The sequence below is a fragment of the Notamacropus eugenii genome, chromosome 2 (genome assembly GCF_028372415.1).
Source record: "Notamacropus eugenii isolate mMacEug1 chromosome 2, mMacEug1.pri_v2, whole genome shotgun sequence".
NCBI lineage: Eukaryota > Metazoa > Chordata > Mammalia > Diprotodontia > Macropodidae > Notamacropus > Notamacropus eugenii.
In genome coordinates this window covers 416,378,461-416,403,991 of record NC_092873.1, presented here as the reverse complement: position 1 = coordinate 416,403,991, position 25,531 = coordinate 416,378,461, and the positions used below count along the sequence as shown (strand labels likewise).

The window sequence follows — 25,531 nt, the reverse complement described above, 5'->3', positions numbered from 1 at the left end:
CTTGTACTTTGACCCATTTTATACATTCAGCAAAAGAAGCAAAACACAATTTCTTTACTAGTTTTTGACCCAAGAATATTATACTCACTCTAAAAGACTTGTTTTTAAAAATGCCTGTTTTTTTTCTTTTGTTCTGTTGTTTTGTTTTTTTTTTAAGGCTGGTCGCTTTTTTTGGTGAGTGGGGGAGGATTTTCGCAGGCAATAAATTGGAAGAATTCAGTTATAAGCTAAGCAGTTGATGATCTGACCAGTATTACAGAGAAAGTGGTTTTCTTCATCAAAATACAAGTCTTCAGTCAATCAGTAAGCAGCCTATTAAGTATCTGCTATGTGCCAGGCTGTGTACTAAGTGCAAAGGATACATTAAAAATGAGAAAACATTCTTGAGTTTATTGAAGATTTTTTAAGTATGGGGACTACCAAGGCAATTTTTTGTGAAATAGAGATGGAAAATGAAATAAGGAAGAAGATGATTAGGGAGGTAGGGGGATAACTGAGTTTGCAGTATGCTGGAGAAGATAGGTAGGGATGGGATCAAACACTAATAGAAGGGTTAGTTTTGGCAAGGGAGAAGGGCTACCTCTTTGTCAGAAACTGGGGGAAGGAAAGAGAGTGTGGGAGATGAGGTCAAGGGTTTTGTAATGAAGATAATTGGAGAAGAGGCAACTCAGGATCAGATGGCTTTAGTTTATTAAAATAAGATAAAATCTTTTCTGGTCACATCATCAGCAAGGTGGTGGACTCAGCATTTTCTCCACTCTCCACTAACTCTTAAAACTTCCCAAAAGAGGAATTCTGCATCAGTGATTGAAAAATTGCTGCTGAATTCCCAGGATGAGAAAGGAAGAAGCCAAAAGAAGGTAGCCTTATTATTTAATACTGGAGCACTGTCATCATTAAGGGACTTACTCATTACCATTTCCCCATCAACTTTACCCCTTCCAGCAAGGTGAATATACTAATCCTTTGGATTATTCTTGGGACTCATTCATTGGTCAAAAAGCTGTGCTTTCACATCTCTTTCTCATAAACTGACACTTTTAAGAATGAGGCACAACATGAGAAAGGTGTGAATGTGTTGATTTTAATAGGAAAATAGAATAGAGAGGAAGAATACAGTGAGCGAGGGAGGAAAGGAGAGGAAGAATGGAAGAGAGTCTTACATAAATGGGATGTACAAGTAAAATCTATACAGAAAGGAAGAAGGAATGAATGTGGTAAGCAGGAGGCACTTGAACCTCACCTTCATCTGAACTAGTACATAGACAAACAGCTGGGTAAAGAAATGTATTTAACCCAAGAGGGAAATGGGAAGAAATACAATTAAAGGATAGGGAAAAAATAGAGGGAATATAGATTATAGGAGAGATTAGTTAGAAACAAAACAAATCTCTTAAAGAGAGGGATAAGAAAAAGAAAGAAAAGTGTAAGAGAATAGGGTGGAAAAGAAATATTCAGTAATCATAGTTGTGAACATGAACAAAGTGTACCCATCCATAAAATGGAAGTTAACAGAATTGATTTGAAACCTAAACCCAGTACTATGTTTATTACAAGAAATATATGAAACAGAAAGATACACATAAGGGCCTGGAGCACAATCCTATTATGCTTCAGCTAAAATTAAAAAAGGCAGGGGTTGCAAGCATAATCTCAGACAAAGCAAAAACAGGCTTAATTAAAAGAAATAATCAAGGAAACTACATTTGGTAAAAGGTTCCATAGACAATGAATTTAATGTCTATACTAAACATATACACTAAATGGCATAGCATTTAGTTGTTAAGGGAAAAGGTAAAATTAGTTACAAGGGAAAACAGTAAAATCGTAATAGTGGGAGATCCCAATTTGTCCCTCTCAGACCTAGATAAACGTGGTCCAAAATAAACAAGAAATTAAGGACCTGAATAGAATTTTTTAAAAATTAAGTATCATAAATCTGGAAAATAATGAATGGGAACAGAAAGGACCATACCAGTGTCTCATCTATGCATGGCACCTTCATAGGAATTGATTATGTATCAGGGCATAAAAACCTCACAAACAAAGGCAGAAAAGCAGAAATATTAAATGCATCTTTTACTGACCATAATATAGTAAATTACAGATTCATCTGGAGGAACGAAAGATCAAGAACATCAAAGGAATTAAATGAAAAAAAGTAAAGAAGAAAGGCATCTGTAGCATGGCAGTATGCTATTAGGTAAAAAATAGGCCAATGAGATTAGTTATACAGCATACAGAAGCAAGCCAGTACAGTAGCATAGACTCCCCAAATCCCAGCTGTTGTTACAGATTTCATTTGACAAATGCTTCTGGGAAGAGTAGAAGTCTAGCAGAAACCAGATATAAATGAACATTTCATGACATACAGCAAGAAAAGCTCCAAATGAGTACATAATTGAGACATACGTGGTAAAATCCTAAACAAATTAGAGAAGCTTAGAAGAAATTACTTGTCAGATCTACGAATAGGGGAATAATTCATGACCAAATGAGAAGGAAAAGTTCGAAGAAGGTAAAATTGGCAGTTTTGATTACATAAAACTTTAAAATTTTTGCGCAAAAAAGCCCAGTGCAGTTCATATTAGAATAGAAATGGAAATTTTTTTTAAAAATTTTGTATCAAGTCACTCTATTGAGGGTCTTATTTCTAAAATATACAGGGAACTGGTTCAGATTTATAAGAACAACATCTGTTCCCCAATTGATAGATAAGAAGTATATAAATGACATTTTTCAGAGGAAGAAATCCAGATTATAAATAGCCATATGAAATAGTTCAGTGGAGTGAAACAGGGCTGTGTGCTTGCTCCCATGCTTTTTAGTATGATGTTTTCAGCCATGTTGTCAAATGCTTTCAGTGAAGATGAACACAGCTTCAAGGTCAACTACTGTACTGATGGTAAGTACAGTAAGATGGAGTACAGGTGCTCCATCAGCCACCACCACACCAAGCATATGTGTGGAAGGTTACAGCAAATGGAGAAGTTTTGAATGTTGTGGATAAGTTCACTTACCTTGTATTTTCCAGGGATGTACACATTGACAATGAGGTTGACACACTCATTTCCAGAGTAGCTCAGTGTTTGGGAGGCTCCAAAGAAAAGTTTGGGAGAGAAGAGGTATTAGACTGACTACCAGACCGAAGGTCTACAGAGCCATTGTGCTGACCTCATTGTTGTATGCCTGTGAAAGTCTACCAGTGCCATGCCAGAAAATTGAATTGCTTCCATTTGAACTGTCTTAGGAAGATTCTGACGATCACCTGGCAGGATAAAGTACCAGCCGCTGAAGTCCTTGCCCGACCTGAACTGTCAAACATTCAAACTATGCTTCAGAGAGCACAACTCCAATGGGCTGGCCATGTTGTTTGAATGCAAAGTGTATGCTTGCCCAGAAAGACTATTTTGTAGAGCATGGGGCAAGAGATCACATGGTGGTCAGATACGAGTGGTGACGACACAAGGACACTCTGAAGGTCTCTGGATTTGACTGTGCAACATGGGAGACACTGGCACAGGACCGCTCAGCATGGCATGCCCACATCAGAAAGGGTGCTGTGCTATATGAACAAAGCAGAATTGAGACAGCACAAAGTGAACATAGGATGCACAAATTTGGAGTATCCACACCAAATATTCACATGGACTATCTGTGCCCAGCCTGTGGTAGAGCATTCTGAACTCTTATTAGTCTGATCAGCTACAATTGGACACACTGAAATTTCACTTTATCATGGTGATGTCATTTTGGTCATCTTTGAGAACGAAGGACAGCAGCCAGTGCAACCAAAAATGCAAATTAAAACAAATTTGCTACCTTACACTTATCAGAGTGACAAAATTGAAAAAGGGAAAATGAGAACTGCAAGGGCTATGGGAAAACATGTACATTAATGCATGATTGGTAGAGCTGTGAACTGGTCCAACCATTGTGTAAAGCAATTTGAAACTATGCCCCAAAACCTATTATTAAATTGTACATACCCTACTATTCTGATACTGCTTACAGGCCCATACCCCAACAATTTCAAAGAAAGGAATTGGACTCATATTTACAAAAATATTTATGACACCTCTTTTCATAACGTTAAAGAATTAGAAACTGAGAGGGTGCTTATCAACTGGGGAATGGCTGGCCAAGTTATGGTATACAGTGTAATACTATTCTGCCTGTCTGTGTTAATCCTTTGTTTTCAAAGAAGACCATAACATCAGAGAAATGATGTCATGACTTTGCATTTGACTTTGTTTTGAGTGAGGGAGGGCTGTGCAAGGTCTCCAGCCTCACTTTCCCCTCCTGAGATATCTGGTTCCAGTGACCAGATATTCATCAGGATGACTGGAGAAGGCCCAGGATGCACTGGGAGACCTTGGCCTATTCAAGTGCTCACTTAGAGTGAGGTAATGCCCATTCAGTGAATAGGCTTTTTTAAGAAGTAATCAGGGAATGATTTAATGAGCAAAAGGAAAAAAAAACAAGTAAATCAAACTGGGAGGGAAAGAGCCACAGTTACTATTGATAATTTCTCTGAAGCCAGGAGGGTCTCGAAAAGAGACATTAAGTGGAGTTTGGGCAGGGAGCTACTGTTGTACAAGGTATGGGCTTCAGAGGTCACTGGGTTTAAGGTTTTGAGAAAGAAAGAGAGAAAGGAAAGGAAAGAAAGAAAGAAATCTGGCCTATAAACCCCAAGTTAACTGGGGGTCTTCTGGCCATTCAAATTTACAGAAGGGAGTGAATGAGCTGAGTTACCCAGTTAACTGGGTCTATTATACTATAGGAAATGATTAAGGGGGAGAGGCAAAGCCCTTAGGCAGAGTAAAGGCAGGGATTCACCTGAGCTCTCCCAAATTCCCTTCCAAACAACGTTAAAATAATACTTCAAAATGAATTCTAGAGTGACAGAACCAACTAAAGGTTGGGATGAAACAATTTTCCATCCCAAGATGACTTAGAAAGTCAGCAGGAAAAGTCTGTCTCACTGGGGTGAGAATGAAGTGCAGTGCTGTGTCCCAGAAAGCGAGCAGCAGACCTTTGGGACGTGTGCATTGGTGTCTACAGTTTCTGGAGCTTTCCACCCACAGGCAATAAAGGAGTTGGACAACAGGTCACAAGATTATAAGGGACCCTCTGCAGGCATTGGGTGCAGGATTCTTGCATTGCCTCTACATGGTTTTAGGTCACAGTCCCAGGGCAAGGTGAAGCCCTAGCACGTTACCATTTATGGCCCCAGGGAAGTGGGGACTGGTCACAATTCTTGAGTGGAAAAGAGTGCTTGACAGACCAGAGCACAGGCCAGGAGAGCAGATTTAAGATTCTTTAAATCATACCACCTCAGAAGAACTGAAAAGTTATAAACTTTCCCCACCCCAACCCCTAGAACTAGCTCTGAAAACATCAACAAGAAAAATGGGAAGCTTGGGACAGTGCCCCTTCTATCCTGGACAGATCTCAACTTTAACATAAAGTTAAAAGTCAAGAAGTAGACTGGGAAAATGAGCAAATAACAAAGAACTTGATCATAAAAAGTTATTATGGTGATAGTGAAGATCAAAACACAAACTCAGAAGAGGACAACCATGTCAAAACAGCTACATGTGAAGCCTCAAAGAAAAGTGTGATTGGTGTCAGACCCAAAAAGAATTCCTAGAAGAGCTCAAAAAGAATTTTAAGAGTCGGATAAAAGAGGTAGAGAAAAATTGAGAAAAGAAGTGAGAGTGATGCAAGAAAATCTTGGGGAAAAAAGTCAGCAGCTTGGTAAAAGAGGCCCAGAAATCTACTGAAGAGAAAAACTTTTTAAAAGCAGAATTGGCCAAATGGAAAAGAAGATGCAAAAACTCATTGAAGAAAATAATTCCTTAAAAATTAGAATTGGGCAAGTGGAAGCTAATTACTCTAAGACATCAAGGAAACAAAGTCAAAAGAATGCAACTAAAAGAAAATCTGAAATATGTTATTTGAAAAATAATAGACCTGGAAAATAGAAGAGAAAGAAGTTTAAGAATTGTTGGACTACCTGAAAGCCACGATCAATAAAAGATCCTAGACATCATATTTCAAGAAATTATCAAGGAAAACTGTCTTGATATTGTATAACTAGATGGTAAAATAGAAATAGAAATGACCTGATTACCTCTTGAAAAAAAAATCTCAAAATGAAGACTCCCAAATAGCCAAATTCCAGAGCTCCCAGGTCAAAGAGAAAATATCATAAGCAACTAGGAAGAAACAGTTCAAATACCGCGGAGCCACAGTCTGGATAACAAAAGACCTAGCAGCTTCTACATTAAAGGATAACATTCCTGCTCAGTTGAGTATAGAAATCCATCTTGCCCTACAGGAAAATGAGGGGAGGGTGATTTTATTTTGTTTTATTTTTTACTTCCAACATTTTTATTATTTGTGTCACAATCATTTCATCCTCAGTGTAGTTGACTCCTCCCCCTAAAAAAAATTAAAACCAAGGGATTCCTCCCAGAAATGCTGCCTTGACAGAATTTTTGAGAACTCTATTTCCAGTTGTGAAGGGATCAACCTGGCTGACACTGGACATGAAAGTGTGTATTGTAGGGTATTGCAGGGGAATGACAGGGCTAAAGAAGATCAAGGAACAGAGGGTAATGGTCACGATCAGGTTTGCAGTATTACAGACAGCTCACAGCTTCAGTACATTCCTGTAGGCTGCCAGGTGTTAGCAAGTGCCTCCCCAAGAGATAATATGAGGTGAAATCCCACAACTTTGGGGATCTCATGGCTGATAAAAGAGACAGCAGATTAAGGGAGGTAGTGGACAGAAATAAAACACTTTGGAAGTAAGACAGGTTGAAAGGCGAAGGAGAGAAGGGTAAATGGGGGGAAACTGGATGGAAGGAAATACACATTAATGGAATGAACTCACCCACAAAATGGAAGCAGATACCAGAATGGATTAAAAGCCAAAATCTGATGATATGTTGTTTACCAGACATACACTTAAGCAGAGAAACACACACAGAGTAAAGGTAAGAGATTGGAGCAGAACCTATTGTGCTGTAGCTAAAGCAACAAAAAAAGCAGGAGTAGCAATCATGATCTCAGACAAAACAAAAATAGATTTAATTAAAAGAGATAAGCAAGGAAAAAAAGATATCATAGACAATGGAATAATATCAATACTAAACATATATTCACCAAATGGCATAGCATCCAAATTCTTAAAAAGGTAAATGAGAGGAGGAAATAGATAGTAAAACCATACCAGTGAGGGACCGCAACTTTCCCCTATCAGAACTAGATAAATCTAAGTAAAAAATAAACAAGAAAGAAGTTAAAAAGATGAATAGAATTTTAGAAAAGTTAGATTTGATAGACCTCTGGAGAAAACTGAATGGGAATAGAAAGGAGTATACCTTTTCCTAATATGGCACCTACAAAAAAAATTGACCATGGATTAGGGCATAGAAACCTCACAACCAAATGTAGAAAAACAGAAATATTAAATGCATCACAATGAAATAAAAATTATATTTAATAAAGGATCAAGGAAACACAGTTTAAAAATTAATTGGAAACTAAATTTAATCCTAAAGAACGTGTTGGTCAAAGAATAAATCATAGAAACTATTTCATTAAAGAGAATTACAACAGTGTGACAGCATACTAAAATTTATGGAATGTAGTCAGAGTACTGAGGGGAAAATTTTTATCTCTAAATGCTTATATCAACAAAAGAAGAACAGATCAATGAATTGGTCATGTAACTGAAAAAAAACTAAAAAGGAATAAATTAAAAATCCTAAATTATTTACCAAATTGGAAATCGTGTATCAAAGTGAATAGGGTGAATGCACCACCTATGAAGATGGAGTTATAGCAGTTATTCAAAACTGTTTTGCCCAGTTATATTCAAATCTAACAGACTAAGTGAAGTGGATTAATATTTGCAAAAATGTAAATTATTCAGATTAACTGTATTTTAGAAAAAGAAATTGAACAAATCTTCAGTGAACTCCCTAAGAAACAGCCACCGGGATTAGGTAGATTCGCAAGTGAATTGCCTAACATTTTAAGAACAACTGATTCTAATACTATATAAACTCTTTGAAAAAATAGGCAAAGAAGGAAAACTACTAATTCCTTTGGTCAAACAAATATGGTGCTGGTACTTAAACCAGGAAGAGTAAAAACAGAGTAAGAAAACTGCAGACCAATTTCTCTAATGAATATTGATGGAAAAATTCCAAATAAAATACTGGCAAGGCTATTTCAGCAATATATCACAAGGATCATGTACTTTGACCACGTGGACTTTTATACAAAGAATTTGGTTCTTTATTAGGAAAACTATAAGCATAATTGATCATATCATTAATAAATCAACAAAAATCATATGATTATCTTTATAGATGCAGAAAAGGCTTTCAACAAAATACATTATTCATTCCTATTAAAAACACAAGAAAGTATAGAAATAAATTGAGCTTTCCCTATAATGAAAAGTTTTATCTATCTAAAACCATCAGCAAATACTACCTATAATGGGGATAAGCTAGAAGCCTTCTGAATACAAGGATACCTATTATCACCACTATTATTCCATATAGTACTATCACTATAAGAGAAGAAAAAGAAACTTAAGGAATTAGAATAGACAGTGAGGAAACGAAACTATAACTGTTTGCAAATGATATGATGGTATAGTTAGAGGATCAACCAAAAAACTATTTGAAATACTTAACTTAAGCAAAATTGTAGGATATAAAATATACCCATATAAATCACTAGCATTTCTATATATTACTAATAAAGTTCAGCAGCAAAAGAGACATCCCATTTAAGATACTTTTAGATAGACATTATAAAATTCTTAAGAGTCTGTCTTCCCAGACAAACCTAGGGACTATATACAAAGCACCTGTCACACAAATACAAATCTAAACCCCTCGAGAAATATTAATTGCTCACAGAGAGCACCAGCATAATAAAAATGACAGTTCTACCTAAATTAATTTATCTATTGCCATACCAAACTACCAAAAGTTATTTTATGGAACTAGAAAAAAACAGTAATATTCATCTAAAAGAACAAAGGGTCAAGAATATCAAGAGACTCAATGAAAAAAAATATGAAGGAAGGTAGCCTAACAGTACCAAAGCAATAATTATCAAAATAATCTGGTACTGGCTAAGAAATGAAGTAGTGAATCAGTGGAATAGATTAGGTACATAATAGACAGTAGTAAATTACCATAGTAATCTAGTGTGTGATAGACCCAAAGATCCAAGTTTAGGGACAAGAACTCACTGTTTATCAAAAATTGCTGTGAAAACTGGGAAGTAGTTTGGCAGAAACTAGATATAGTCCAACATCTCACACTCTATATACCAAGATAAAGTCAAAAAACAATGGGTACAAAAATCATGGGTACATGATTTAGACATAGAGTGATTTAAGCAAATTAGGGGAACATGTAATATTTTACTTTGTCAGAGTATGGATAAGGGCAAATAGTGAGATAGAGAGCATTATGTGATAGAAAGTGGATAGTTTTTATTACATTCAGTTAAAAAGGTTTTGCACAAACCAAGCCAGTGGAGCCAAGATTAGAAGGAAAGCAGAAAACTGGGGGAGAAAATTTGCAGCAAGTTTCTCTGATAATGGCCTCATTTCTCCAATATATAGAGAACTGAGTTAAATTTCTAAGAATACAAGTAATTTCCCAATCGATAAATGGCCAAAGGATATGAACAAGCAGTTTTCAGAAGAAGAATCAAAGCTATTTATAGTCATATAAAACTGTTTTGAATCACTGTTGATTAGAGAAACGCAAATTAAAACAACTTTGTGGTACTTCCCCATAACTATCAGATTAATTAATATGATGGAAAAGGGAAATGACAAATATTGGAAGGGATATGGAAAAACTGGGACACTAGTGTACTCTTGATGCAGTTGTGAACTAATCCAACTATTCTGTAGAGCAATATGGAAGTGTGTCCAAAAGGCTATAAATATCATTGTAAATATCAATATCACTACTATCACTATCCGAAAGAGATCAAAGAAAAGGAAAAGCACCAACTTGTACAAAAATATAGGTCTTTTTGTGATGGCAAAGAATTGGAAATTAAGGGGATGCTCATCAGTTGGGGAATGGATGAACAAGTTGTAGTATAGGATTGGGATGGAATACTGTTGTGCTGTGAGAAATGATGGGCAGAATACTTGTAGAAAGACCTGGAAAGAGTTAACATGAAATGATGCAGAATAAAGTGAGCAGAACCAGGACAGTAGCAGTATTGTATGATGATCAACTATGAGTGACTTGGGGATTCTCAGCAGTACAGTGATCTAAGACAGTTCTGAAGGACTTAGGATAGAAAATGCTATCCAACCTCCAGAGAAAGAGCTGGTGGCAGTCTAAAGGCTACTCAAAGTATGCTTTTTTAAAAATATATTTTTCTTTTGTTTTGGCTTATGTTTTCTTTTGCAACATGGCTAATATGGAAATGTTTTGCATGACTGTGTGTGTGTGTATGTGTGTGTATGTATGTGTGTAAATTCCTTTACATCTCAGTGAGTGGGGAAAGGACAAGGGAAGGAGAGAATTTGGAACTCATTTTTTAAAAAAACTTAAAAGTTGTTCTTACATGTCATTTGCAAAAAAAAAATTTTTTTTCACATTAAAAAAAGAAATAATGAAAGGGATGGTTTTAGAAAAGCCTGGAAAGAATTGTATGAATTGATGGAAACTGAAGTGTATAGAACCAAGAGAATAATTTATGCAATAACACTGTGTAAACAAATAATTTTGAAACACTTAGGAACTCTGATCAACATAATAAAACCAACTGTCACTTTCAAAGGACTTATGATGAAACATGCTATCCACTTTCATTTAAGAGAGATGATGGAATTAGAATACAGATTTTAACTTTTTTATAAACATGTCTAATGTCAGAATTTTTTTTGCTTGACTATAAGTATTTGTAATGGGTTTTATTTTTTCTTGCTTTTTTAATGGATAGGAAAGGGGAATATGATGAGAGTACTTAAAAAATGAAATTGAATTTAAAAGATAATTATGAACAGTTTTTATTTTATGGTTGATAAGAATGTTCTAGAAAACCCAGAAGCATATTCCATTATTACCCATGTTGTACATCTTGAAATGAAAAATATGTAAGATGAAGCAAATTCTAACAACCAGAATTTCAAGTACAGGGTGGTTTATTTCCAGAAAGTTGGGTATCAAGTTATGGCTTTTTGTTTGTCAGTTGCAATTTATTAATCTTCCACTAAGGTGAGAAGTTTGTATTGGTAATAGATATATCAATATAGATTATGTAGCTGTAAAGTACTGAATTTTAAAAATGTAGAATATATGTACATATTGAATCATAAAATGTCAGCTTTGGAAGAGATTTTAAAAATCATCTCATCCATCTACATTTTGGAGGTGAGAAAACTCAGTTTTAGAAAATTTAAATTATTTGCTCAAAGTTGTTTGAGTAATTAGTAACAATGATGGAACCAAAACTTAGGTCTCTTGATGCCCACTTCAGTACTGTAATATTGGAATAGGTTGTAAACTAATCTCTTCTGATTGCATGTGATTGTGTCTCTGTAGCCCCTTTTATTCAAATGAGATCATATTTATAATTTTTATAAAAAATGTTTAATTGCTTTCTTTGACAGCTATTTCGAGAAGTACGAATAATGAAGATATTGAATCATCCCAATATAGGTATGTATTTTATTATTGTATAGATATATAAAAAGATTTTTTTATTGGAAAAAGGAGATCGCATTTAGAGATATGTATAGGTAATCAAAGAGAATAGATGATTGTAGACAATCTAGAAAATGAAATGTTTGTATAAAAAAAGAAAAAAACTGCTGACAAGTAGGTAAATGGGATATTCAATAACAAAAAATAGTGGGTGTGATTAGAGATCTACTTACTATGAATATATCTTTTGTATCTCTTTAAATTGAGATTATATGACTTTTAACTATTCCTAATAAAAGGAATTCTCAAAATAGCTTTTAAATTTATAATTCCATGTATTTTGGGCTCAATCGTTAGTAATTCCTCTCAACAGCTTGAGTTTAATAGAAAATTATTAACATGTGAAATTCCTTTTTGGTAGGCCTCAAATCCATTTGAATCTTTACTGTAAGAAATTTTAATCTGTTAATACTCATGTTAAGATTGATATAAACTTAAGGGGAGCCTACAAAATGAAACATCTTGTAAAATCACTAAATTCATAAATAACTTTCAAATGTCCATTTATTTTGTACCTTCTTTGTACTTGGTCTCTGAGGTTTAGAAATAAATATCTATATTCCACCTCTGTCCTCAAAGAACTCTCAGTATGATTACTGAGGTTAATGGATGTATGAATGGATAGATGTATATATAGGTAGATGGATGAATCAAAAGATAGATATGAATATTTAAATCCAAAAGCATTTATAAATAGAGTTGCATGTGCCATGTATTGCCCTGTGATATCTCATTTATTGGTTAAGTACTGAATACTGAATAATCATTTATATGGCACCTACATATTATGTTCCACGCGTGGTGCTTGGCACTTTTAAAAAACTGTCATCTCATTGGATCCTCACAACCACTCCAAGACGGAGATACTGTTATTAGAGGAAACTCAACAAAAGTAAGCGATTTGCCTAGCATCACCTGGATAATATCTATCTCAAGACTGGATTGGAGCTCAGATTTTGCCAAGTGCCGCTTCCCAAATTAGCATTCTATCCGTTGCTCTATCACTTGCCTCTAAATTAATGATATAGCTAATAAGTAAGTAAGATACTTAAAAAATAGTTTCTTTTAAAATTACATTTTAAAGATTATGACTAAAAATTGGAAGTTTATGTTTATAAAGGTTACAGAGTACTTTACATATGTCATCCCATTTGTTTCTCGCAACAAATCTGTGAAGAAGGTAGCTGTAAGTAATTATTATTCCCATCTTACGAGTGAATGAACAGATTTCAGAGAGGCAATTTTGCTGATGTTTACACAGCTAGGAGAAACAAGTGGTAAAACCTAGGGTTTTTGCTCTTTTCATTACACAACGCTATCAGTAACAATGAAGTGGCCAGACGCTGCCCTTAAAGATGTCCTACAAAATGTTGAGTAAGCCTCAGTGTTAATATCAGAGAAACTCAGTAAAGAGCAACCTCTTTTACACTCTGTTCTGTCTCTTCTTTAACCACTTGAGTATTTATTTTATTTTTATTTTGCTTTCTAATCTTGTAGGAGCTTGTCTTCCTTCTCCCCTGCCCCCAGGCTTAGCCCAGAACGGGATCAGGTCACTGTACTTCTCCACTCAGGGGATAGTAGAAGGAAGGGTCCTTCTGCATGAAGCAGTTAAGTAGCTCTCTGAGAGTTAATAATATTTATTGCCAAAGGACACCTTTCCTTGGAGTGAAAAATACACTCTAGAGAAGCCACCCCTAACCCTGCTTCATAATCAGTCAGTATTTATTAAATGCCTACTATGTGCCAAGCAGAGTGCTAAAATGTGCAGAAGTTAAGGCTACTCTAAGCTGGGAGTCCCTTGTGCCCTTCTTTCCCAGACAGACTGAGGACTGTGGTGAAGGGAGAAAAGCCAGTTTATTATCACAGCTACAACAGAGATCTGGTCGTAGTGGGCCAGTCTTCTTGCTTTTCTTCCCCTTCTTTCTCCCCTTCTCTCAGATCTCTTATTGTTTACACGGAACAGAGCCAAGACTCGAACCCAAGTTATCTGAGTACAACTTCAGTGTTTTTCCATCGCTTTGCATTGTCTTCTCTTTCCCTCTCTGTTCTTCCTATGACTTGTGTTCTTGTCTTCTCATCATTCCTTCCCTTTTTTTGTGGCTCCCATCAGTGCCACCTCTAAGTGTTTCCATTTAGTTAATGGTTAGATAATGGCATCAGATGTGATTTTATAATCTGTTTTAACAAATTTGTGATGCTCGAGTTTACATAGTTTTTCTTTTAGTTTTTTTTCTGTATTTCATTAACTTTCTGGTTTTAACCTTTGGAGATCTGCAATTTTGTTTCTCCTTTCTATGTATTTAATTCTGAACTCATAATTATCAGTTTATCTGAATTTACTACTATACTAATTATATTTGACCTTAACTAAAGGTAGAATGGTAAGTTTTTAAGACTAAGAAAAGTCATGCAATTATGACAGTGACCTATAGCTAATATCACTTGAGTCTTTTTTTCTAGCATTTTAAAGACTGTAGAATACAAATGCAGTCTCAGGGTCAAAAACAAAAAATTCGGAAACAAATTTTAACAAAAAATCTTATAACTATTGAATTAATGAGGTTAAAAAGAATAGTTCCATTTACAAATATAGTATTTAGTTCTTTATCATGTGCCTGTCACACATGAAAAACTGTTAATTTTGCTCATTTTATTTGGTAGGTTATTTATATTCATATAAAAGGAATGTTAGTGTAGCTAGTTTTGATCCGACAAAGTCTGTATAATTTTGAACCACTTATATATTTCGTACAAATGGGTTTTGAAAAGATAACCCAGGGTGGCAGGAATTTTAGTTCCTTTTTTTCTCAAACAGAAAAGAACATATAACATTTTATGTAGATGACAGTATATATGTATGTGTGTGTGTGTATATATGTGTGTGTGTGTGTATAGCTAATTTTCAGAGTTGTGTGAATTTTTTATTTTGTCTTGATTTTAAGTGATAACCTACTATAAATAAATATGTATTTCATCCTAATAATTATGAAGTTATTAAAAGTTAAAAGTCTAACTTTTCTTTTTTTTAGTAAAATTATTTGAAGTTATTGAAACAGAGAAGACACTGTATTTAGTCATGGAATATGCTAGTGGGGGTAAGTATGGCTACCTAAGGGGATAAAAAAAACTGAAATTTGAAAAAAAATTCAAGGTATGGAATAACATCTAAGAATTATATGTATATTTTAAATATTGCTACTGAGTCTTTTATTTTTGCCTTTCAAAAATCTAAAAATAATGCCATATAAATGTAATATTTACTTGCTTCTGAGGTATTATATGCTCCTTACATTTAGCTTTCAAACTTTGGTTTTTTGTAGAGCCATTCAAATACATATTCTGTAGCAATATTTAAAGCTGCTTTGTTTTTGAAACTCATAACCCATTTACTCTGAATTTCTAAAACTGTTTTTCACAATTTGAAACTCTAAGCCATAAAAGTACAAAAACTGTATACCTATACTGTGTTTAATAAAGTTAACTATAGAAAAGCATATGCTAGTTTAGGAAGGAAAGAAAAAAGAAATTTACATGATAATTTTGTTGTGTATTTGAAAGAAATTGCAAATGGTATATAGTGGATTTGCAATTTCATGTGCAGTCATCTTTTTATTATACTACGTTATAGAAATGCTTGTTTTATTCCATAAATTAAAAACAAAATAAAATTTTTAAAAATAAAGAAAAGCATGTGCCAGACCAGTACTTGATTTGCAGATTAAACTACATTAGAATCTCAATTTATGTACATTTTTAGAATAATCCATAAAATCTAAGTTTGAGCCAAATATATTTCTCAATAAAAAGATAGCAATGAATCTGAAAACACTGGTAATTTAAGTATCAATGAAAACACATATTTACACGTATATTCACACACACACACATATATATGTGTAATTTTAAGAATAAAAAGATTAGGATAGTTTGCTACTGAATACAGTGCTGATTTTGAAAAAAGTTTCAATAGGTGACAGTGACCTGACCCTTCCAAAGACATGCAGTTATTTATCATCTTATAAGTAGCATTCCTTTTCCCTTTTTTCATCTTCTTTTCTTTTTAGGTCAGATGCCCTTGTGTGTTAAAAATCATAGATTTGGTAGCATAAAATCATTGACATGTAAATTACCTTTTTTCAGAAATAGGAAACTTCCCAGCAGGACTTGAAGTTATTTTAAAAAATTGCTGTTTATTGAGAGTTTTGGAAAAGAATTTAGAGACACATTTTATATATTGCTTATTCAGTGTCATCATTCATATTTGCTTTATGGGAAACTGAATTTCAGAATACAGTAATAGCAGGGTGTTGGTTTGCTGATGCAGGTTTGGAGTGTAACTGTAGGCTCTTGCCTTGAAAAATTGAAATCAGTGGATTTAGAGTAGTTATAGGTGTAAATAATAAGAGAGAGGAAAGAAAATGGATCAAAAGTATAGGCAGAGTCATCTAAATTATAGGGGTCCCTAACTTAGGAGTGTCCAATATGTATCTGATTTATGTATATTCACACCACCTCCAAATAACTGTTCCTTACCTCTTCCAACTATAGCAGTTGAGAATTTACTTCTCTTTTTTTCTAGAATCCTACCCTCTCTATAACCTACCAGTCCCCTATATCATCCTAGCATCTTTAGCCTATGGTTGGTCCAGGGCAAGGTCAGAGGTAGCAATAGTAATAGTATTATACCTTTTCCCTAACTCAGGTTCTAACAGATCTTTTGCAGGGAACTAATATGGAGCCTCTGCTCCCTGTGTTGTCCTTTTTTTCTCAGTTCCATTCAGTCTGTTCCTATTTATAGACTACTTCTTTCCTGCCTCCAACATACCTATGTCTCTCTCCGTCCTCAGAAAGCCCTTCTATGATCCTTCCCTCCCCACTAGCTACCTTACATATCTCTTCCCTTTTGTGGCCAGACTCTCTGAAAAGTTCATCTAGAATAGGTACCTCTACTACCTTTTCTATCTCACTTCTCTGAAGTTGGACTTCTGACCTCATCTTTTGACTAAAACTGCTCTCTACAAAGTTCCTACAGTTCTCTTCCTTGCCAGATCTCAGTCCTCAGCCTTGACTTCTCTGCAGATATTGACCCTATTGATCATTCTCTTTTCTTGATACTCTCTTCCCTCTAAATTTTGTGATCATTACCCTCTCCTGGTTCTCCTCCTGCCTATATGACTGCTCCTTCTCAGTCACCTTTTATAGATCTTCATCCAAGTCATGTGGGCCTCCCAGGGCTTGTCCTGGGCCCTTTGTTTTCTCCCTCTATACAGTTTCACTTTGTGGTCTCAACAGCCTCGATGGATTCAGTTGTCATCTCTGTGCTTGTTATTCTTTGCTTATCATTTAGTTGTCATTCTTTACTGTTTATCCAATCCTAACCTCTGTACTGACTTCTAATCTCACATCTCCAACTACTTTTTTGGATACTTTGAACTGGATTTCCCATAGACATCTTAAACTCAACATATCTAAAACCAAATTCATTATTTCCCCCTTCTTCCCTGAAACCACCTTCTCTTTCTGACTTCCCTATTACTGTTTTTTGGGGGAAAGGGGAAGGAGAAAGGCAAGGTAATTGGAATTAAGTGACTTGCCTGAGGTCACACAGCTAATAAGTGTCGTGTCTGAGGCCAGATTTGAACTCAGATCCTCCTGACTCCAAGGCCAGTGCTGTATTCACTGCACCACCTAGCTACCCCCTTCCCTATTACTATTGAAGATACCACCATCCCCTCCTAGTCATCCAAGCTTGCAAATTAGGTGTCATCCTCAACTTCTTACATTCTCTCATCCCCCATATCAGATCTGTTGCCAAGACTTGTTAGTTTTACCTTCGTAACATTTCTTGTAAATGCCCCCTTATCTTCTCTGACATTGCCACCACCCTTGTGCAGGCCCTTTTACCTGGATTATTATAATAGCCTGTTGGTTGATCTACCTTCCACAAATCTGTCTCCACTGTAATCTGTCCTCCAATCAAAGTGATCTGTTAGAACACAGGGCTGACCATGTCACTTCCCTACCTAATAAACTACAGCCCCTCATTATTGCCTCCAGGATCAGATATAAAACCCTCTGCTTAGTGTTCAAAGCCCTTTATAACCTGTCCCCCACCCTCACCATCACCACTTTTCAAATTTTCTACTCTTACACTCTCCTCACCCTTGCTTTCCTGCCCCATCATGTACTCTGTGATTCACTGACACTGATCTCCTTCTTGCTCCTCACAACAAGGCACTTTGTCTTCTGATTCCTGGCAATGTCTAGAATGCTCTCCTCATCTCTGTCTCCTGGTTTTGCTGGCTTTCCATTAGATTCCTGCTAAAATCTACCTTCTACAGGAAACCTTTCCCCTCCCAGCCTAAATTCAACAGAGGGAAGCTTTCTTGCTATTTATTATCTTCACTTTATCCTGTGCACAGTTGTTTACATGTTTCCCCCACTAGACTGTGAGCTCCTTGAGAACAGGGACTGGATTTTGCCCTCCTTTGTATCCATCTCCACAGCTCAGCACAGTGCTTGTGCCATTGTTGTTATTGTCATTCAGTCATTCAGAGACTCTGTGGACGATGTCATGCCAATGCTGTTCATGGCATCTTCTTGGCAAAGTTGCTGCACTGATTTGCCATTCCCTTCTCCAGTGACCTGCTGCTTAGTAGATGCTTAATAAATGTTTATCGACTCACTCCTAGATATTCTTCTGTTTTTGTTGTTCTTCCGTGGTTTTCCTACCTGTCTGACTATTGCTCCTTAATTTCTTTTATTGGTCATTATCCATGTCCTTCCCTGTAAGTATAGTCATAACTTTGAGCTCAGCCTCAGCCCTCTTCTTTCTCTCTCTTTGTTGACTTTCTCTTGGTGATCTCATCAATTCCCATTAGTTTGAATGATCATCTTTATGTAGATGATTCCCAGATCTGCATATCCAACCTTACTGTCTCTCTTGTACTCTGGTCCTATCACTTCCTTCTAGTCATATCCACCTAGATGTTCCAAATTTTTCAATATGTCCCAGATGGAACTCATATGTTTTCCTAAACCCAACCTTCCTCTTAACTTACTGTTTCTGTCAAGGTCACTATGATCCTTCTGGTCAACCAGATTCACCATCAAGGCATCATCCTCAACACTTTTCCTTTTTCCTCACCTCCCTTATCCAGTAAACTAAAATAAAATCAGTCTTGGTAATTCTAACATGTCTTCGTTCCCTGTCTCTTTTTCTAGGCCTTTCAGCCTTAGCTCAGACCCTCCTGACTTTTCATCTGGACTATTACAAAAGTCTCTTAATTGTTCTCCCTGCCTCCCTGATCTTCTTTCTCCAACATATCTAAAGCAGTCATCCTGAAGCATAGTGGGTCCCTATTGCCTATGGGATAAAAATGTTTATCCTCTTGGAAGCCTTTCCCTATTTTTTTCCTCCTTTCCAAGTTAGAGTTCTCACCCCGAGAATTGTCTTTTATTTAGTTATCTCTGCCTGTTGTCTCCCATTCTCGGTATGATATAAAGTTCTTGAAGGCAAGTATAGCCAGCTTTTTAGGAATGCCTCAGAAAAGAGGTTTATTGTCCCGTAGAATGTTTTGCCAGCATCCCATCTTTCTATGCTTACAGCTCCACTTTTAGTCCTTAAATAGCCAGACTCACCACTGCCACCTGGTGATTATACAGAGGCGGCTTAGTTTCTTGTTTCGATAGTAGCTGCAGCACCTAGCACAATACCTTACATGTAGTAGGTACCTGCTAAAAACTTATTGAATTGAAATGAATTTTGTCTAAGCTCCCTACCTTGTTTTCCTCCCTCCCAGATGCCCTACCCTTGCTTTAACTTCTGTGATGGACCTAGTAATACTGTTTACTTTTCTTTAGGGTATTAGTGAAAAGAGGAGAAGGAAATGAGTCAGATGTAAGATTTTTAAAAAATATTTATTGCTGACTTTTGTTTTTACATTACCTACATTTCTCCCTTTGTTCCTCCCCCTGGTGGCCATAGGTAAGGAACATTGCATATGACATCAGATTTTTTTAATGTGTTAATTGGTTTTGCAGAAATAAGATTTTTGTAGCCTTCTGTTCTCACTGTCACTAACAGTAAAACCCTTTGACAAAACTCAGTCTTTTGAAGGTTTCTTGCTTTAGGGATATAAAATTAGAAAAGAAGCACTAAAATTAGGTGAACTAGAAACAACAAATCAAGCAGTGAACACTGTCCTTGTGTCTCCTTCCCTATTACCTGCCCACTTTTCCTCACTTTAGGCCCTGACTTCAGAGCCAGCATTAGTGGCTATAGAGCTAGGCTACTGCTCTTATGTTAAGGACTGAGGAAATTTTTCACTTATAAATTCACATTGAATATATTCTATAAAAACGTATCCATCATGGTCATGGATAACCATTTGTAATGCTGTTTATATAGCACTAAATTTCCAGCATATTACACATTAGATAGGCTTATAATAACCACTTACAACAATGTTTCTGGTCTGAATTGTAAAAGACCAAAAAATAATTGTAAAAGACAACAATTGTAAAAGACAAAATTTTAGAGCACAGTCTACTCAGAAATTTGGAACTATCTGGAATTCTGCTTAAAATTTTTAACTAATCACAAATAAAACTAAGTGATTTGTGATAATCTCTTAGCTCATCACTCATCACTAGTTGTTTTCTATTCAGGTACTAATTGGACTAAGTGACTTGAAATTCTTTCAAAATCTAAGATTCTGTGTTTCTGATTCAAGTGTAATTTTACATGGGATCTCTAAAACATCAGTGCTGCATGAGACTTCGCAGTTCATTTAGTCTAAATACTACACTTCATAGATGCGGAAAATTACACTTGGGTCAATAGTAAATCAAATCCCAAACCTCTTTTTACATCATCCATTATCAAGTCTTCTAAAGAAAATAATTTTGTAGAATGTTAAAGTGGTTTATTGTGTCTTAAGTGAACCTTTTTTAGGTATGTAGAATTGAATGTTTTAGTAGATTTGTTCTTTTAAAAGTTTATTCTGAAAATAGTTAATGTAACTTATTGCCACTGTTTTACCTCAAACTTACATGATAATATTGGTAGATTGATACTTATTAATACAGTTTTGCAAGTTATCACAGAACCTGGTTCTAAAACATGCTAATAGACTTAACATTAACAAAAGGTTTACAGGCTACATAATTTATTCATCTGGTTCTTTCTGAATAACTTCTATGACAATCTCTGAGAGAAGCCTAAGTATAACCTGTATAGTTAGACACTTTTCCTTTACTAAATGGGGGTAAAGGGAGGTAAGGTGAGCATGACTAGCAGGTCAGAATGGCCTTGACAAAATTAAAATTTTACATTTCATAACCATTTGCAAGGATGTGTTGATTATGAAAATGTACAGCATTTTGACTTTCTACAAAGTAGGCCAATTTTGTATCTTAATGAAGAGGACATAGGCATAGGCAGTATAAAGCATAGGGTTTACTTGAGTCACGTTTTGAGTCTGAGGTAGGGTAGGGTGGGAGACAATTTTAAGAATCCAGACGCTCTGCAACTCTGATCCATTTTGCTTCTATGCATAGTCCCACTCTTGCTGTTTGGTTTCTTTTAGCTGAAATGCTTCGCCAGTTCTATTTAAGACTATGACAGTGGTTTGGAAAGCATTCTCATATTCAAATGATAATGAAATAGTTCTGAAAAATGTGGTAGAACATTCCTCTCCTTTAAAAGTTTTGTAGACATCTGAGGCTTTCATTTGACAAAAAAACAAAACAAACAAAAAACCAAAACCTACAACTTGGATCAAAGAATGAGGCAAATTTATCTTTGCTGAGTTGGCGTCAGTATGATTCTGGCTCAGCAGTGGGACTATGGCACTTCAGTGGCTTTGGGAAAGCAGGGCAGCCAGTGGGATGGTCTTTGCATCATTGTCAGTAAGTCCAATTGATCTTAGGAAGACTAAGGCAAAGAACTACTTTGGTAGAGTTTTATGCCAAACTGGCCTTGTAGGCTCATTGAAGTTCCCTGAATTGGCTCTATTACTGTTTCTTTGAGGTCCTTCAGACTGAGAATTACTCTTGATCATATATATACTAAACCAGATCTTCAGGGATTTTCCTGGCCTGGACATACAACCAAGGACAGACCTAAATTGTCCTTTGTATTTGCGGTAAAGAGAGTCAAATGGCAATTTCTTATTCTTTCTTATTCTTATCATTCTAATATGTTCCAAGCACACAGTTCAATGCTTAGCCTACTACATATGGCCACTCCTAATTCCCAATCTGCTGGGTCCTCACACCCAAAATTATTTTATACATACTTATATGTATACATGTTTTCCATCTAATAGAATGTAGGCTCCTTAAAGGCAGGGACCATTTTATGTTTGCCTTTTTATTCTCAATGTCAGTTCAGTGCCCTGGTATATGATAGGCACTTAATAAATGCTTATTGAATGATTGATTAAATATATAGCATATTTCCCTTCACCCCTCCCATCATGTTCTTAAGATGTTTCCATATATACTAGGCTTTATCTCACATAAAACCTTGGCTTTTGACAATTGTTTTATTTTTAATATTTTAAAAAAACTTGATTCTTTAGATTTTCTCAGAAACAGCTTCTGTTACAGTTGTTTAAATTAGACTAGGAATAGGGAACTATTTGGTCTTTGTTTTTTAAATTATCGTCATGTAGTATATAGTAATATTTCGTGGGGCTATATAATATATATTCCTTTCTAGCATATATAAAATAATACTTCATCATAGTAAATATTAGTGTATTAATGCTAATTGACTATTAATATTTCCTCACTTGGTAATTAACTTTCTTACTGTGTTGTTGACTGGCGAAAATACTGAAACCAAGGTGGGAAAACATTTTATAGAAGAGTTAAGTGATAGAACAGGCTAGAAGAATTAGATGACTTTTATTGCTTTCAGATTCAGATCAACAACTATTTATTGATACTTTATGTTTATCACTATATTTGGCCCTCAACAAATGGGAAAAAATAATAGCTAGTGTTTATCTAGCCTTTTAGGATTTGCAAAACACTTTACAAGTATGAACTCATTTTACCCTTACAACCCTGAGAGATAGGTGCTATTATTATCCCCATCTTTACAGATGAGGAAACTGAGGCACAGAGTGGGTTAAGTGACTTGCCCAGGTACCACAGATAGTAAATCTCTCTCTGAAGCTGGATTTGAACTCAGGTCTTATTCACTCCAACTACAGCATTCTCTCCACTGCACCACCGGCTGCCTTCATGTACCAGGTACAGAAGCATGATGCTATCTGAAACTTTGAGGAGTTTGATGAACAGTGGAGGAAATAGTGGTACGGATAGCAGGTCCTATAGATGTTCACAGAGGGTGAGACACGGGGGTGGCCTGGAGTAGTGAGGGGGACTTGATGCAGAAGATGGGGTTTAGTTAGACTGAAGATTAAATTATGTAGAAGGTCATGACAGGGTGACTTGTTCATGTTGTTGAAGTGTTGTATATCTTGGATCTTCAAGTTGGCCAAAAATCCATTCCAAAGCCAAATCTGAATTATATTTGTGATTTTTATTTTGATGATCTAATAATAGAGAATGACTTGATTGTATTTCTAAGAAAATGACACCAGAAAGCAGGGTTTTCTGGTTGTGCATTATGTATATATACATTATTGTAAGTTTTATTAAAGTATGACATCTGGTAATGATCATATTTAAACATGCAAGCAAGCTTTTTCACCCGAGTCTAACAGTTTATTAATAATGAGTTATTAATTAATAATGCACAAAAATTGTTGGCCATATGGCCTCTTTAAAAACAGCCTGAAATTGCATATATCCTTAAATTGAAAAATAATGATTATTTCACTGTCTGCTTTACCTTTATGACTCAGGTGAAGTGTTTGATTACTTAGTTGCCCATGGAAGAATGAAGGAGAAAGAGGCCCGTGCAAAATTTAGACAGGTATGGAAAGTATTTTCCTATTATTTTCAGTGACTCAGATAATGGACAATGTCACAAGGTTGGAAAACAGTTTGAAAGTGGTATTTTTAAAGTAAAAAGTAAAATTCAGGGGTTTTTTATACTGTAGTTATGCTCTGTTGTTGTTGTTTTTTTAAAGAAAATACTCCCTTAAAGAAAAAAAATCCTAATTTAAATAGTTACAGTTGGTTATTTTTAGGCCCTTATAAATGAGTAGTCAAGCACTCAAATTTTTATAACTATGACTCACCACATGAATACTTTGTGCATCTTGGAAGAGATGTTGCATTTCTTACAAAGATATTCCTATCAAATTCTGATGTAGCATCATGCCATGTATATCATAATGAGTCTCTGTAATAACTTTGGAACGTAAATATAATCTTTTAAAACTCCTGAATGAATGAAAAGCATTTATTAAGGGCATACTGTGTGCCAACAGAAATGATATCAATATCCACTATAATTTTACCCAGAAATTTAACTGATATAAATTAGAGAAGGCCAAAAAAGCCCAGAAAGTTGCTTAACAAACATTTGACTTAATATTTGGAAGAAAAATGTGGCTGCCAAAGTCAGCATTGGATTAGGATATAAATTCATTTGTAAAATCTTCTGAAGAAGTATTATAGAAAATTATGATCAGAATCATCTCATTAAGCAGAGAGAAGTAGTAGAGGTAAAACTAGTTTAAACAAAGTTGGTAAAGATAGCCAGCTAAGCAAAGTTATCCCTAGGATATTCAAGAATAAAAATAGAAGGAAGATTATAAGCAGAAGAAAAAAAAAGGAAAAGATTAACTGTTTTCTCCATCAAAGATGGTGAAACCACCATACTTGGACCTTAACATCAGAGTCCAAATGTACTTGTAGAGGAGCTAGAAATGACACTAAGGGTAATAAAACCCAGAAAAGTAGCAGGTTTAGAACAAGGCTATATAGATGAGATACATGCTGGAGGTAATACACTTGTAATTATGTTTGAGGGATCAATTTACAAAATAGCTAAAGGAAGGGAACATGCCAGAATAGAAAAAAAAATACCAAACCTTGTTAATAATTCAAAAAGGTGTTTGAAAAAACATCAATAACTCCTAACCTTCCTTCCTACTCTCCTGTCCATATAAAATCTTTACGAGAATCCTACATGCACAAATCAGGGGAACCCTATGTTGGTGGGAAACAAGCAGGTTTTTGTAGGTGATATTTTTAAATGGACTACATCGTTATCATTTTACAATTAACTTGAAAGATTTAGAGACTAGAAGATCTGTTTTGCTTGTTATTTGTTTATTATGAAAATTCATTTGACTGACTTAGAACAGAATCTACCCTCAAAGACATTGTTCAAACAAGATATTTCCTATCTGTGTGCCATTATCATTCAAGATTGCTTGGAAGATGTCACAACACAAATAAACTTTTCAATGATACTCTGGTAATAAACATCAGGTGAGGCATAAAATAGAGATAATTATTCCCTGAAAGTATTCTTCCCTATGATGTGGGAGATCCAACACAGAGTCCAGATTGAAGAATTCCCTGTGGAATTCTCTTATTCACAGATGAAATTGTGCTGCCTGCACCCAAACCCCAGAACACTGAAGAGCTTCCCAGATGGAATCTGTAACCACTCAGCAGTTTAACCTGTCTTATCCATCCACACAGGCAAGACGAAATGCTTGAAGATCCATTGTCTAGATTTCAGCATACATTTGGAAGGACATCCCATGAAACTTGTACAACACTGGCCCAGAAAAGCTGGGTCCAAAGTTGAATAGAAGAAA

At 35.4% G+C, this 25,531-nt stretch overlaps 1 protein-coding gene across 6 annotated transcripts in view; it reads left to right on the top strand.

Annotated features, from left to right (window-relative positions):
* The window catches only part of MARK1 (microtubule affinity regulating kinase 1), a 138,889-nt gene that overhangs the window by 60,160 nt on the left and 53,198 nt on the right, over nt 1-25,531 (top strand). For 5 of the 6 annotated variants that reach the window (XM_072647798.1, XM_072647797.1, XM_072647794.1 and 2 more), the window contains exons 4-6: nt 11,681-11,729; nt 14,804-14,869; nt 23,657-23,727. In XM_072647798.1, coding sequence (XP_072503899.1) covers nt 11,681-11,729; nt 14,804-14,869; nt 23,657-23,727 — 186 coding nt within the window. Of the gene's footprint in view, nt 1-11,680; nt 11,730-14,803; nt 14,870-22,975; nt 23,040-23,656; nt 23,728-25,531 lie in introns of those variants that run through there. The other variant, XM_072647799.1, reaches the window with a different exon arrangement.